At 47.1% G+C, this 17042-nt stretch overlaps 1 protein-coding gene across 1 annotated transcript in view; it reads left to right on the forward strand.

Annotated features, from left to right (window-relative positions):
- Nucleotides 1-6854: 6854 nt before the first annotated feature.
- The window catches only part of celsr2 (cadherin, EGF LAG seven-pass G-type receptor 2), a 63210-nt gene continuing 53022 nt past the window's right edge, over nucleotides 6855-17042 (forward strand). Inside the window, 1 exon segment of the mRNA XM_017415933.2 lies at nucleotides 6855-10652. Coding sequence (XP_017271422.2) covers nucleotides 7121-10652 — 3532 coding nt within the window. The 5' untranslated portion in view covers nucleotides 6855-7120.

A 17042-nucleotide genomic window follows, 5' to 3' on the forward strand; every position in this document is an offset into this window, starting at 1 on the left:
AGGAGGGCTCTCGAGCTTCATCGGTGGCATTAATTAAGTAAAGTTGTTATGCTGTTAATTAGCTGATCCTAAAAAGATTCCTGCGTTATTGTAATGTTTTATCGCCGAGGTGTTTTTTGTTAGAAAGAGCTGGAGTTGTTATAAAAACACGTTCAAACTTCTGATGTTCTCAGTCCTCCACGTTTCAAAGGTGCTTCTGTTTAAGCGCAGTCGGCGTGCGCCGGCACATTGTCGTTCGACATCAGGAGTTGTTCGGCGGCAGCATGAGAGCATCTTTTGCTCTGTAGGACAACAATTTAAATGTATTTAAAAATTGATAAGGCAGAGAGTCTTATCTGCAGCTCAGAGAGCCCTTCTCAGATAGTAGGGAGCCTCATTAAACATTTTTTTTTTTTTGTTGTATTTTTGTTTGGATTTTTTTTGTTTTGTTTTGTAAAAGCTTATAATTCACATTGTATTAGAGCCTGCAGCAACAATAAAAACTGTAAAAAGCTGCTCTCGCCTGTTTCTTCTTATGGATTCGACGCCTTGTGCAGGTCGGGGACAAAATAAACTTTTAACACAAACATTTTGAGACTTGAAAGGTTTTGACGCACTATACATGCAGAAAATAAACATTAATACTTGTATTTATGTAGCTACATTATACTGAACCTTAAAGTAATTTAATGCTTTTTAGAAATGGCTTTAAGTGAAGTGTATTGAACTCTATGGCGTCTTTATTAGCTGCATGTTTTTAACCTCTTAGATACGATTTGATGCCATTTAATGTAGCTTTTTCCATCTTGAAACCTCTATAGTTCAGCATTGCTTTATGTTTTTTTTTGTCTCCCATAGCTTAAAAAGCCCACATTTTACATCATTTGAATTTGATCAACACTTTCAGAGTTCAAAATCAGGACATCTGGAGTGAAAAAGAAGGTGAGGGGTGAGGAAAATACACTGAAAACAACAAATCTACAGACTGCAAAACATAAATACAAACTATTTCCACCTTTCAGGCGTTTCAGGGAGATGCTGAAACGCCTGAAAGTATTTAATTTGACTTTTGTTGGTTCAATCCGGTACTTTTTCTTCACAATCCCTGTAAATTTAAAAGTATTAAGACAGCATTAGTATTTGTTTTACTGCCACTCATTTTCATGTTCTAGATGAGAATGAACTATAGTGTTAATAAGTTATTAAATTATTAAAACATTCACACTTTTTGTAACTGACTTTGACATTTTTAATTCACAATAAATGTGGGTAAAGAAAATGGATGGATGTACTGATTTTAACCTTGTTTGGTTTCTGGGGCTCACCTCAGGACCCCCAACTTGGTGTTTTGTGACCCATCATGGGGTCCTGACCCTAACTTTGTGAACCACTGACTTCGAGGGCAACGTGACCAAACATCAAACTGTGAACAGTTATATACATGACATATTTTCTGCAAGGTATCTGTTTTCAGTCATAACTTCTTTACATTCTTTACATTTTCCTTATAAAAGGCTTATTTTGCAAGCAAATAAAATTAGAGCTGGTTTACAGCTTTTGCACATTACTAACACAGTAATGTGTTTAAATTTTATATATAATAAATCTGAGAAGAGCTCTGCAGTTTGAGTTATTTGTTTTAGCAAAAATATCAGATTTTTATCTTTTAAAAAAACTTTGACATCTGTAACAAAAATGTTTTATTCCGCACATTCATCGTACTTTGTATGATCTGGGAAATACTAGAAGCAAATTGTATTATTTTCAAGAATATTAACTCAAAATACTGCTTGATGGTGGGTTTTTATTCTCCACCACTGGTTTAAAAGGTGCACCAGTCTGAGCAGCGCCAGTGAGGCTCCAGGTGTGTTGCTGCGGTTTGTCCACCAGGTGTCAGTGACGCGCAGAAAAACATCCAGGTGTGAAGTTTTTACCTGCGGTGTAAAAAACGCACTAATTGTTTATGAGACTTCGCTTGCTTTAGTTCCTGTTTGCCTGCTGACTTTAGTTGTTTGCACCTTCTTCCGTTCATCTGTCAGGAATATGACCAAACCCTCCTGAACGACCTCTGATCTCCGCTGATCAATGCTGCGTTCAGGCCACCTCGGAAATTGCACTTTGAGTCCTGGAATGACGTCAGTCCGGCTGCAGGTCGGAAAACGGTTAGTATTTGGTAATTGTTGGGCCGAGTAACCAGACTAACTATCATTATTATCTAATACAAGCTGATTTCTTTTTCTCTGACATGTTCAGTAATAGAGGCTGAACAGTTCTGGGTTGTGTGATTTTATTTTTTTGACTCGGAACTCGGAAAATCCGACTTTCGAGTGCAACCATGAATAACATTCACTCATTCATACATTCATTCATTCATTCATTCACACTGACCTCGTTATAAAGTCTCTCACGGAGCATACCGCCACCTGGGAGAGAGAAGGTAAAATATGTGTTTAAACTACCATAAAACTTAATGTTTTTAGCTTTTTTTCGTATATATAGGCCTATATATATATATATATTTTTTTTTTTACCGGATGTCAGTTTTAGCTAGCTTCCGCTGCGCTCAAGCCTCGCGCCACGGTCACCATTAAGGCGGGAAATGTGTAAAACCGGTAATATTTGACATCTAATGTTTCATGACGCTTCATTTATTTGTTTTATTTAAATTAGTGGGTGTCGTCAGAATTTAAATCAAAGGAGCGTGACGTCAGCGGCCATTGCGTCATCTTCAAAAGATCAAAGGCAGATACCTAACAAAGGCTCCATAGTTCACAGGGCCATTTCAGTGGAAGGTCTGCTTAAGATAGGTTTTATCTGAAAAATCCTGTTTTTTGAAAAAAAGACTCCTTGACGAAGTTTATTATTCCTCAGTTCTTAAAAGGAACGCAGTCTAGGAAACATGGGAAACACATGGTTTATGCAACTAAGATACAACTTTCCGAAGCTTTCCAAAAGCACCATTATACGGGGGCGCTTGTCGGATTACATCCCAGAAGCAATCATCGGCGAAGGAAGTTTTGGGCAGGTGGCCAGGTGTCGAAACGTGGCCACGCAGGAGCTCGTGGCCATAAAGATCATTGATAAGTACCAAATGAAAGCTGGCAAATCCGAAATAAGAGTTATGGATCATTTAAGGCAGCTGGACCCGGATAAGAACAACTTGGTAAGGTTCAACGAACATTTCCGCTACAAGAGAAGCCACTGCCTGTCTTTTGAAATTCTGGACATAAGCCTTTTTGATTACATTGCAGGAAGGCGCTGTAAGTCGTTAACGCTCATGGAAATCAGGGTGATCACTCAGCAGATGCTGGTGGCTTTAGATGCGTTAAAAAGCATCGGGCTGGTCCACGGTGACATAAAACCAGATAATATCATGCTGGTTGACAGGTCCTCTTTGAATGTGAAACTTATTGATTTTGGTTTAGCGTTCCAGACGTCCCAAATAAAGAAAGGATGGCTCGTCCAGAACCCGTCGTACCGAGCATTTGAGGTCATGTTGGGGCTCTCGTTTAACGAAGGCATTGACATGTGGAGCCTTGGCTGCGTTTTGGGGTTCCTTCATATCGGTAATCACTTTTGGCCTAATAATGAATATGGGGTGATGAAAAGGATCATAGACCTGATTGGTCAACCAGACAATGATTTACTGAGTGACGGGGTGTATACTGAAAACTTTTTCTGCCTTTCTCAGAAAAAACCTCCAGTCTGGAACTTTATATCGTTCAGTGAGTATTTAGTGTTAGACCAGCCAGAAGAGCACAGCTGGGGGGTTTTCTTTAAAGGGAAATCTCTTGAGAATTTACAGAATTGGTTGAAAAAACCTCGTGACCCCTTAGAAGTTGAGGATGTTCAATCCTTCATAGACCTCCTGAAGAAAATGTTCGAACTGGATCCACAGAAGAGAATCAGTCCCGCCGAAGCGCTTGGTCACAACTTCATAACAATGAAGCACCTGTCTGGGAATCCTGACAGCAAATATGTTATCGACGCGAAAAATACAATAAAAACAGCTAAGCTTCAGTGGGAAATGGAGCCTCCCAGCGACACGTCGGACGACTCATCCTTTCCCGTCTTTTATACATTGCCGCCTAACGTCGTGGGCACGTCCGCCGCTACCGGCACCTCTGCGAGGCCTCCGCTGAAAAGAAACATCATTCATGTGAAGCCTCTGAGAGCCACATCGCCAACCGCAAGCCGCCGCTCTGCCCCTGAGGACCTCCCGGGTCCCTTCACAGGCAGCGTAAAACTGAAAGCCTTGGCCTTGGAGAAAAGGGTTCCCCCTCCTCCACGTGCGGCGAAAGCCAGCGTTCCAAAACGGGCTTTTCCCTCCAGAGGAGACGACTCGAGCTTCAGCTCTGGAAGTCCGCGAGCGTCGTCTGCCCCGGAGCGCTGGCCTGCGAACGTCGCCAAGAACCAAATCGAATCCCCCGCAGACATAAAAGCACCCAAAAAATCCTGCAGCCGCATTAGGAACTTCTTTTTAAGGATCTTTAGGTCTGTATTGTGATGCTGGAGCAAAGTCATAAATAAATATATTATATTTATCTTTCTATAAGCTTAACTCATATAAATTTATATTTTCATTCGTTCTCAACTTCTATTTTAAACTGATCCAGATAGTTCTTTGTTGGTTTTCCCCCGGGGTACTCTGGTTTCCTCCCGCAGTCCTACGAAATGAATATAAAGTGAATCTGCGTTTGTAAATTGACTGTAGGTGCTTGTGGTCGTGTCCGATCGCTGCGTTGACCTTGAGATGGACTACTGAGCGGGGACAGAAAACCAACCCCACTTCTGAGGCGGCACCCTGAGATACAGCTGCTAATAAAATGTAGTAAATGTGACCTGTACTGCAGCGCAACGAATAATTGACGTTTGTGTAAAAAATGAGTCTGCTGACCTGAGAGGACAGGAGGGGGTGTAAGGGTGTAGCAGGGCGGGGTGAGACCATTTAAGGCTTTAAAAACAAATAAAATAGTTTCGGAAAGAACTAACTTAACTGTATCAGCTGAATAAAGCTTAATTTAACCACTGCTCTGATTGGATTATGAAGTTTATTATTCGTCTCCGTTTTGACCCCCAGGTTTGTGATGATTGCTTTGGTATACTGGGCCAAGGAATCCAGATCCGCACTGGAGGGGGTCTCAGCGGAGCCGACGGAAACCAGGACTTCGGACTTTTTCTCTTTAGGCGGTAGTTTTAAGGAGAACGAGCCCTTGTTCTTAAAGGGAGACGTAAACCCGACACCCGTCTGCATAAAACAGAACAGAAGAGGAGGGGTCCGGAAACTGAGCCCTGTGGGACTCCGCGCCAGAGAGGAGCCAAGGAGGACCCAGAGAGCGCCTGGTGCCCCCCCACTGCTCCAAACGAGGAAATCTGACGCAGCCGTCACATCTGAAGGTACAAGAACAACAGCCTCCGGAGGCAGCGGCTAAAAAATACGTCGTCAGGAACAAAGACATCGTCTAAAACAGCATCAGATCTTCATAATCCAGCTTTCTAACAGGTATGCCTCTAGAGATAATCCTTTGTCTTACAGCTCTTATAATTTCCTTTAAAAGCCGACCCCTTTTTCTCTGCCGTAGCGCTGGGAAATCCCTTCATATAACCTTTGTTGTTAGAGTTTGAAATTAACAGTAACCCAAGACTGAATGAGCTAAAATGGTCTTTTTTTTAAAGAGTCACTTGAAGGTGATGTAAAAGTCAGGGCTCCTGCGGTCCTAAAAGTATGGAAGCTGCTTTGAGACATTACACGTCTGATGAGGAACGAAGCTTGTCTGTGTTCCTGCCTGCCTGCCCGTCATGGCGGCGGGTGATAAATGCCGCCATGATGGGTGGTTTAGTCACTGACTCAAAATCCACAGATGTGAGCTAATTTTTTCACTTAAAAAAAGAATTAATTCACAGAAATGTTGTTCTCTGTTGCTAATTTTGTGAGCACACTCTGTGTTTTTATGGTATTTGGAGCAAGTTTATGGTAAATGTTCATCTTTGGTCTTAAAATCGTCTTTTTATCACCCACCACCAAGAGGAGGTGGGTGATAATGTATTTGCTTGTGTTTGTGTTTCTCACGAACCACCGGACAGATTTGTGTGAAGCTCTCAGAATGTGATTGTTGGACGTACGTTTGGACTTCCACAGGAAGCACATAGATGGTTATAACTCTGTCAGTTTTACAGGTGTTGTGCTAAAGTTTGGTCTGAGCTCCACACGGCGCGCGAGAGCTTTGTCTAAAAATTTGGCAACAACTGTCAGAGTCAACCCTGTCTGTCTGTTAACGAAATATCTCATGACCCACAGGGTGGATTTTAATGAAACTTGCTGGAAGCAATAACTGGATGGACATTTGCCACTGATTAACTTTTGGAGTCAAATAAATTCAAGATGGCCGCCACAGCTAGTCAAACTCTGCCAACACAAAAACGGCTGTAACTCGGTTAGTTTTACAGCTACTGAGCCAAACTTTAACGTGGTGGTAGCTGAGAGTCATCATGAGCTGATCCTAGTTTCAAAACTTTGGCATTAAAATACCGCGGGCGATAGGCAACCTCCCAAAAGCTGCGTTATTCTGTGACACACGCAAAGGCTGGGATTATTGGTAAATGAAAGGGCACAAAATAAAACAACTGGATCCTGTGATGTGAAGGGAACTCATTCATCCGAAGTCCTGCTGTTGTTTTGTGTTAATAAAGCTTTCAGGAGGTTATCATTTATCTCCAGGGGCAGAGCTTGTGTCAAGTTCTCAGCTGTGTTTTTCCTTCCCACACACACACACAGACACACACCGACACACACACACAGGTTTATGGTAATGAGAAGTCTCGAGGCGCAGGAGCCATTTTTTTTCCAAGTCATTCCAGCCAAGTTGCGCGGACGGAGCGGAGGTGTTCCGCTGTTTGTCCCGGTCCGTGTGAGAGCAGCTCCGGCCCGGCGGAGGTTCCTGCGGGACCCCCCTCCTCCTCCTCCTCTTCATCCTCCTCCTCCACCACCACCTCCACCTCCTCCTCCTCCTCTTCCTTCAGATCCACCGGAGAGAGAAGCATGGCTCTTCAGCAACACAAAGGGCGAAACTCGCAGGCGGAAAGTTTGGCGGAATAAGGAGTTGGCGGACTTTCGCGCTTGCCGAGCACAAACCGAGGAGCGATGAACTTCGCCTGGCTGGATTTACGGCTCGTTCTGTGGTGCTTCAAGGTGCTTTCGCTGGCGCGCGGCTTCACCGTGCACGTCGGCGAGGATGCGGGACGGCGGCGGACCGTGGTGGCCGGAGCGGAGCGCGGCGCGCGCTGTGCCTTGGATCAGGTGCTCGCGCCCAGATTCACGGAGCGCTTCCTGGAGACGGACGCGGCGGCGGGCGCCGTGTTCGCCTCGGACTCCATGAAGTGCGCCCTGCTGCCGTCCAACCCGTTCACGCTGTTCACCGTGGCGGACTGCACGGACTCCGGCCACAGGCACCTCCTCACCAGTCAGTACGACGTGCACGTTCACGGGCGGAACTGCTCGCGCGCGAGGAAAAGGAGACCTCGGTGGGACATGGAGGTGCTCAGCTTGTTCGGGCACCGCAGCCCCTCGGAGTGCCACCAAGCGGACTCGGTTTTGTTTCCAGTGGGGGGTCTGCTGCCTGGCCCCCCGCTCCGCTGCAAGGTGGCCAACAGCCGGGAGTTCTACTTCTCAGAGGGGGGCTTGTTTGTGTCTGAGACCCTGTGCTGGAGGCAGGACACTCTCTTTGAGCTGGACATGCTCTGTGACGTGCTCACAGCAGACAGACGAAATGTTAACACCGTCTCCATCCACTGGCGAGTGGGACAGGGTCCCTTCAGGCAGGGCCACTTACAGAAACTCCTAAAGAAGGCGGCTCGGTTTGATGCAGGCATTGTGAGCAGGAGGAGGAGAAGCACCAACAGCAGCCCCCAGTTTCAGCCCCCGATGTATCAGGTGTCCATGTCAGAGAATAAGCCAGCTGGGACCTCGGTCGTTGTTCTCAAAGCTGTGGATGTGGACGAGGGGGAGGCGGGCAGGCTGGAGTATTTCATCGAGGCCCTCTTCGACAGCCGCTCCAACTATCTTTTTGCTGTGGATCCCGTCAGCGGGGTCGTGTCAACGGTGGAGGTGCTGGACCGAGAGACCAAGGACACGCACGTGTTCCGCGTGACAGCAGTGGACCACGGCGCGCCCCGGCGTACGGCCATGGCCACGCTCACTGTCACGGTCAGTGACACCAACGATCACGATCCTGTGTTTGAGCAGCAGGACTACAAGGAAAGCATCAGGGAGAACTTAGAAATTGGCTACGAGGTGTTGACTGTGAGGGCCACAGACGGGGACGCACCCGTCAACGGCAACATCCTGTACCACATCCTCAACAGCAACAGGTCCAATGATGTTTTTGAGATCGATTCCAGGTCGGGTGTGATCCGCACCAAAGGCCTGGTAGACAGAGAGGCGGTGGAGGCCTATGTGCTGTTAGTTGAGGCCAACGACCAGGGTCGTGACCCCGAGCCCCGCAGCTCCACAGCCACCGTGCACATTGTGGTGGAAGACGACAACGATAACGCCCCTCAGTTCAGCGAGAAACGCTACGTGGTCCAGGTGCCCGAGGACATGACCCCCAATACCGAGATCCTGCAGGTGACTGCCACAGATCAGGACAGAGGAAGCAACGCCGTGGTCCATTTCAGCATCATGAGTGGAAACACCCGAGGACAGTTTTACATTGATGCTCAGACGGGCAAACTGGATCTGGTGAGTCACTTGGATTACGAGACCAACAAAGAATACACCCTGAGGATCAGAGCTCAGGACGGAGGGCGGCCTCCCATGTCCAACATCAGCGGCCTGGTCACGGTGCAGGTGCTGGACGTCAATGACAACGCTCCTATTTTTGTCAGCACTCCTTTCCAGGCCACCGTGCTGGAAAATGTGCCTCTGGGTCACTCCATCATCCACATCCAAGCCGTAGATGCGGACTCAGGAGAAAACTCCAGGCTGGAGTACCGTCTCACTGAAACCATGCCAAACTTCCCCTTCGCCATCAATAACAGCACCGGGTGGATTATAGTGGCGGACGATTTGGACAGAGAGAGCGTCGATTTTTACAACTTTGGAGTGGAGGCCCGTGACCACGGCTACCCTTTAATGTCCTCCTCGGCCAGCATCAGCATGACGATTCTAGACGTCAACGACAACAACCCAGAGTTCACTCAGAAGGCGTATCAGATGCGTCTGAATGAGGACGCAGCCGTGGGGACCAGTGTGGTGACGGTGTCAGCCGTGGACCAGGACATCAACAGCGTGGTGACTTATCAGATATCCAGTGGAAACACTCGGAACAGGTTCTCCATCACGAGTCAGAGCGGGGGCGGGCTCATTACCCTGGCGCTGCCTTTAGATTACAAACTGGAACGCCAGTACATCCTCACAGTCACCGCGAGCGACGGGACTCGCTTTGACACCGCCAAGGTGTTCGTGAACGTCACAGACGCCAACACACACCGGCCTGTGTTTCAGAGCTCACATTACACGGTCAACATCAACGAGGACAGGCCCGCCGGCACCACTGTGGTTGTAATAAGTGCCACCGATGAGGACACGGGCGAGAACGCACGCATTACCTACTATATGGATGACAGCATCCCTCAGTTTGACATTGACGCAGACACGGGAGCTGTCACCACACAGATAGAGCTGGACTACGAGGACCAGGTTTCATACACGCTGGCCATCACAGCTCGGGACAACGGAATCCCGCAGAAGTCCGACACGACCTACCTGGAGATACTGGTGAACGACGTCAACGACAACTCCCCCCGTTTCCTGCGGGACCACTACGTGGGCTCCGTCATGGAGGACGTGACGGTGTACACCAGTGTGGTGCAGGTGTCCGCCATCGACAGGGACTCCGGGCTCAACGGCCGCGTCTTCTACACTTTTCAGGGCGGGGAGGACGGAGACGGGGACTTCATCATCGAATCCACCTCTGGCATTGTGCGCACGCTGCGCAGATTGGACAGGGAAAATGTGCCCGTTTACAGCCTGCAGGCTTTCGCTGTAGATAAAGGTGTTCCTGCTCAGAGAACGCCAGTGAAAATTCACGTCACAATTCTGGATGTGAACGACAACCCGCCCGTGTTTGAAAAAGACGAGTTTGACATTATGGTGGAGGAAAACAGCCCCATAGGCCTCGTGGTTGCCCACATATCAGCTACAGACCCAGATGAAGGGAGTAATGCTCAGATTATGTACCAGATAGTGGAGGGGAACATCCCCGAGGTGTTCCAGTTGGATATTTTCTCCGGGGAACTGACGGCATTAATAGATCTGGATTATGAGCTGAGGTCCGAGTACGTCATCGTGGTCCAGGCCACCTCAGCCCCCCTGGTCAGCCGGGCCACCGTCCACATCAAGCTCGTTGACAAGAACGACAACGTGCCGGTGCTGAAGAACTTCCAGATCATCTTCAACAACTACGTGACGGACAGGTCAAGCAGCTTCCCTGCCGGCGTGATCGGACGCATCCCGGCCCACGACCCAGATGTTTCGGATCAGCTCCACTACAGCTTCGAGGTGGGGAACGAGCTGAACCTCGTCCTCCTGAACCAAAGCACGGGGGAGATCCAGCTGAGCCAGGCCCTGGATAACAACCGGCCCCTGGAGGCCTCCATGAGGATCTCGGTGTCAGGTGAGACCGTTAGATAATTGCAGACTCCACCCAGTGACTGAAGTAATCAGACACCAGGCTTAGCGAGGTGTATCCATTTCCATTAGTATGCTCCATCTCTTCGCTTACATTTTCACTTCACTTCACAGAATAATGACAATCGTAGCTTCATTATTCCAATTCATGAGGGAGTATTAATATTCATTGGAAAACGAACTGTAATGCTCATCAGTACAAGAAATACTTCAATTAGACTCTTGTTATTCTTTGTAATTATATCATTTGCTGTTCATGAGCGATTGTTTTTTACACCAGCCTGGTTGAGCGCTGCCTATTGTCTAAATTTAAATAGTTGTTTGTCTGAGCTTCTCTGCTTTTTGTGGGAGCCACACTCCAGTGGGCAGACTGATCACAGCCCATAATTGCTTATCATACCCTCACTCCCACATACAATGACAGACCTAATTCAATTACGAGCAGCCTTTCCTGCTTATTCGGAGTCGGAGCGAAGAGTTGATGTCCTTGTTCTGTTTGGCGGGCTGGAATTTAACATTTAACACGATTTGATTCTTTTTTTTAGACCTAAAATGGTGGCTTGTTGGTGCTTCTGAACATCTCTTCTTGCCCTGCTTGTTCGTACGATTTCAATCTGTATTCCGGCACAAAATCTAAAAGTTTTCTTGGCTCCTAAATTAGGCCTGAACTGGAATTGCGCCCACACACACACAGTGTGTCTGCCGCTTGTCTGCACGACAGCAGCTACCGTATTCTCTGACACTGAAACGGTTTAAATCCAGATCTCAGAGCGGAAGTTTTTTAAAAACACACAGTGTGTGTGTGTGTGTAGGATGTTGTGTTTTGATCTTACTTGGCACAGTGGGATCTGCTGTAAACTCTGCTGTCTTCTCTTTGGCCTCGGCACAATTTGAGAAAGAGAAATAAACGTTAATTAACAGATCGGGCATGTGGAGCAAATATGAAATCAGACAAAAACAGGGAGGAGTAAAACTAGCAGAAGCCTAAAAGGATCTCTGTGATGGAGGTGGATGTGTAGAGCCTGACGGTGTTAAAGGGCTTTCCTGTTTGATGATGATATGACGCTGGGGAGCAGAAACTGTGTGGTTAGCGTGGGCAGTCGTTACGATAGATTGGAGCTCAGCTTAGTCTCTCTGGAGAACAATAGTGAGCTGTCGATGGAGGGGCCGGCGCTGGAGCTCCTACCGGGCTGTGGTCGGGGGCAACAGCTGTGACTCCACTGAGGACCAATTAGAGGCCGGGTCTCCCCATCGCGTCCTGCACCTGCTGGGGTTTATGTGTCAGCGGCCCCGCTGGAGACAGACGGACGCAGAGGGAGACAGGGGGACAGGGGGAGGGAGGACATGTTGTGTAAACAGCCTGCGTGGTGGTACAGTGGCACTGTAAGGGATGTCAACAAATCTGCTGTGTGTCTGCCGCTTGTCTGCACGACAGCAGCTACCGTATTCTCTGACACTGAAACGGTTTAAATCCAGATCTCAGAGCGGAAGTTTTTTAAAAAGCTTTACAGACGCTGCATCACGATGACAGTCTACGTTTTCCTGAATCTGTTCAGATTCATCATTTAGAGCAGGGGTCTCCAATCCTGGTCCTCGAGGGCCACTATCTTGCATGTTGTCCTTGTTTCTCTGCTCCAACACACCTGATTCAGTGGTTAAATCACCTCTTCATGTTCTGCAGAAGCCTGTTAATCAGCCATTGATTCAAATCAGGTGTGTTGGAGCAGAGGAACAAGTAACACATGCAGGACGGTGGCCCTCCTGGACCAGGATTAGAGACCCCTGATTTAGAGTCTAGTGTAGCCGGTCCAAAGCAAACGTTTGTGTGTTCAGCATTTTGCCTGTGACGGCTCTCGTGCTCCAGACTTAAGTGTCTGTTCGCATGAGCGTGTTGTTAAAATACAGAAATGACAGCGCCACCTAGCGACTTGGCGGGGTTAACGTCTAAACAGGCGTGTTTCTCCAGGGACCTCCCAAGTCTTCCTTTTCTCTTCCTCTTTCCGCTGCCGATTAAGAGGGCCCCTTTATGATGGAGGGTGTGAGATGTCTGTTGTTGGCTTTATCAGCACAGTTTATCACACTGGAATTGGTTGACGGAGAAGTTATGGTAACAGTCATTATAAGTATAGAACTGGATATAGTCCTATGAAGCTTATTTTTTTCCTTCCAAGGAGGCAGACTATTGATGTAAACCTTGTAAATTCTTCTTAAGTAGTAAAAGGTTATATCTTTAGAAAACTTGACAGAAAAAAAATCCATCAAAGACCTGAAACAGGAGCTGAGAGATGAATCATCGTCCAGCTGATCGACTGTACGTTCAGCTTTCAGCTCGCTCTTTGAGGATCCCCTTGTTGGTGCAAAAATAAGTTATTTTTAATCTGTCCAACTGTGTTATTTTTGGTATTTTTCATGCATTCAACGAAAGAAACGGGAACCTTCTGTTTTGTGACAGGCTGCTGGTAAAAAAATGCCCAAAGATGCTTTTTAAAAGTTGTTTGTAATGTGTCAACACCACTCTGCTCATCCCTTCAGTTTAGGAGCCATATATATAAAAAGTGGTCAAATACTGTGCAGAAAACAACGAATGAAAAACTTGAAGATTTAAAAGAAAGTCTGGCTTCTTGGATGCACAATATAAAGAATTTAGGGATGACTAAAACTTTTGCACTGTTCTGTATTTACTTTCAATAGATTAATTAATTATTAATTTCAGTTAATTCGTAAAGTTACAGTATTTTAAAACATTATCCACATATTTTATTTTGAATTTCATCTACACTCGAGTCAAACAGGCAGTTGTAATAATTAGTCAGAAAAATTTAATCTACCATGTTTTTTTATTCCTATCACACGTCGCCTTTCATGACATTAAACAAAGATCTTGTGGGACTTATTAGCTCTCTGATTACTAACTCACTAATTTTTAGCTCAATATCTGTAAAAATTAGTTATAGCTATTTCAGCTTGTTAGCTGTGGCGGCCATCTTGAATCAGGTGGACTCCAACAGTTAATTGGTTGTTGAGGTACATCCAGTGATTACTGTCTGAGAGTTTTATTAAGATTCACCCAGTGGTTCATGAGATATTTCACTAACAGACAGACAGACAAACACATGCACGCACTCAGGCAATTACATCGTCACCCTCCTGTCATGGTGATGTGTGATTAAAAAGCACCAAATTAATACGAGGCTCAAAAAGAAAAGAAGATAACGATAAGACACAAATTCTACCCTGAGTTTTTGTAGTCACTCCGGAGAACAACTAGCTGAGAACATTAGACCATCATTAGATAAAAAGGTTCTCTGGACGTGGAAATACTCCAAAATAAAATGTTCAAACTGAGCCATTTTGAAACCAGAACCTCTGAGTGACACGTCCCCAGACGTATCAGTGTCTTATCCCCAGAATAAAAACCGTACAGTCGCTGGAAGAAGGAGAAGAATCGTTGAACCGGTCACAGAACGTCCCCACCTTCCCAAATAGATTCGAAAGGCTAAGTGTCTGCGTGTGTTTGAGTGCCCGTTACCAAAAAAAACCTCATGAACCACCAGGACGGACTTTAATGAAACTTGCAGAAGCTGGCTGCGCACCTACGGCTGGTTAACCTTCGGAGTCAACCCATGCCAAGATGGCTGCCACAGCTGATCAACATTAGCCAGATCACAGAGTCAGTTTTACAGACACTGAGCCGAAGCTTGACGTGGTAGTAGCCGAGAGTCATTCGAGAAATAAAATAAGACGATGCGCATTCCTTCCATTGCTTCAAGGAGTGCTGGGCCTCCGACTTAAATATGAGCATTAGTGAGACGTTTAGCAGAAAGACATTTTCCAGCAGGTTATAATGACAGAGAGCTCTATAATTATTCTGAACCATAAACAAGAGCCACACAGTATGTTTCCCAATCACATAGCTCAGGGATTCGCCGCCTGTTGTGCACGCGTCCATTAGTAAGTAATGTTAACGAATTAATAAGCCGCCGGATTTGCTGCGCCGGTGTGCAGGTACTGAGCGGAGGGAGAGAGATAAGCCTCCGAATAAACTCATCACTATCTGATCCGAGGGTCGCGTTTGACGAGTTCAAAATTAAAATGTCTGCCACGTTCGAGGACAGAGGAGGGTTCGGCTGTTTCGGCTCGGTGTTATTGGCGGGACCCCGTGGTCACGGTGTGGAGCGAGAGAGGCAGGTTTTCATCTGCAGGATTAGATCTGCGCGTCTGCATCCTGGGATCTGTCAGACCGGTGTTGACATACGCAGGGGCTCATCTAGTGTTCCCAGGCAAGCGTGAGCCTGCATAAGTACGTGTTTGCATTTGATTGCAGAGACTGTTTTTTTTCTTCTTCTTCTCCCACCCCCTCCTGCTTTACTCTCATCCGGAAAGCCCTCATCATTTTCATATAGAGAGTAAAGCTAATTATTACCTCCCACCGCTGAATTATGCTCAGTAGTTGGAACACGAGGTGCGTTTGTTATGGATAGCTGGTAGTTTTGTTTATATGTCAATCTAAATGCATTCTTGGCATAATAACGTAACCAATGTGGGATTGGCAGCGATATATTTAAATTCCCCGTGCTGCCAAAACATGCTCGAACCCTTGTCTCCGCTACTCCACGAACAAACTTCTCCCCCCTTCTTATTCAGACTCGGTGCACAATCCCCGATTGTTCTCGTCCTGCTCACGTTGACAAACCCCGGTGCAGACGGTTACCGGACGAGCACGCCTCTGCCACTAATGGCGGCAGTCTGATTCCGGTCACATCTCCCTGCAGGCTGCACAGCCACTCGCGCGGGTGGACAGCAGGTGTCTCGCCTCTCAGGCCGCTGTCGGATGCTCGGGACCTCTTCGCCGCCGGGTGTTCGTGATGCCAAACTGGCTGGCGTTCAAACCCAGCGACCCGAGGCAGACGCAGAAATATGCTGGGATGAGTCACCGTTAGAGCAGATCCGTCAGAGCTCACATCAGGATGAGACTGAGCGTCTGCTGGCTTTGTCTTTAGATAAAACTTGCATCCCTTGACGGATCTGTTAGCGTTCGGAGGAGGCGATGGGAACGACTCTCAGCTACCACCACACCAAGTTTTAGCTCAATATCTGTAAAACCGACTCAGTTAAAGCCATGCTGGCTACTGTTGATCAGCTGAGGCGGCCACCTTGAATCGAATCGATCCCAAAAGCTAATGAGTTGCAGATCTACGTCTCAGGATTGCTTTTTGAGTGCTCCGGTAAAATCCTTCCGCCGGTTCATGAGATATTTTGCTAACAGACTAATGAAGACATGTAGGGAATGGCAGCATCAGCCCCTATTCATAATGGCAGTAATAGATGTTGTAGATGCATCAGACACGGTGGAGACAGGGAGCAGACATTTATTCAGCCGCTGTGATTTCATTAGAATCCATTAAACTTTACGCCTCCTGTTGGGTGTAACGCTAACTCATCAAGCTGCATGCATCTAGTAATATTTAAATATGTGTGTGTGTGTGTGTGGCCTCCAACAGCTGGACCGCTCTTGATTACTTCTCTCCTCGCCGTCGTGTAATTATTTCACTCCAGCTCTCCCTGGATTTTCGCGTCCTTTACGGTCGGTAAATGTCTGCTTCCTCCCGCCCGACTCGGAGGCGCAGCCTGTAAGCACCGCTCCTCCAGCCGCCCCTCGCCCTCCTCGGACGGCGTTAGTCACACTCGCAGGGCGGCGAGGACAGTCTGCAGCGCTCTCTCTCCTCTCACGCTGATTCGCACGTCTCGTCTTCCTGTTTACTCTTTTTGCAGCCGAACTACTCCTGCGTACTTTGTGCCCGTTTAATCAAAAATATTTCAAAACATTCGTCTCGAACAGGAAAAATGTGTGGTTTTTTTACTTTTGTACTGTTTGACAAAGAAAAATCCCCATAAAAGTACACTGAGATGTCTTCAGGTTCTTCAGCATCCTGGCTCTGTTTTGTCTTTTAAAGCTCCCTTTTAGCTGTTGTTTTGCTAATTTCAGCTCGGAGCTACAGTTTTGCTTGTTTCGGCTTCCAGCTACGTCTCTGATAGTTTCAGCTTTTCCCCGTGTTGCTCCATTTCAGCTCGTGTTTGGATCACTTGAGGGCCTGCTCCGTTTGTATCAGCGTTCGTTTCAACTTTTGCAACTCCTTCAACGCGTTCCGGCGGTCACCCAGTGGCGCTCGGCTCGGCGTTCACGCCGCGTTTTAGCCGAAAAACGTAGTTTTGTTCTCTGTCCTGTTCCTCTTTCCTTTTTTCTTTTCTGTCCCTGCTCTCCATTTTTCTCCTCTCTGACCCGGCTCTATGGCTCTCACCCCTGCACCCTCCCATCACTTAGAGCCCCCCCACCTCCCCTCCCTCCCTCCTTTGACTGTTGCCCCCCCCCCCCCCC

Source organism: Kryptolebias marmoratus, linkage group LG4 (assembly GCF_001649575.2).
Source record: "Kryptolebias marmoratus isolate JLee-2015 linkage group LG4, ASM164957v2, whole genome shotgun sequence".
NCBI lineage: Eukaryota > Metazoa > Chordata > Actinopteri > Cyprinodontiformes > Rivulidae > Kryptolebias > Kryptolebias marmoratus.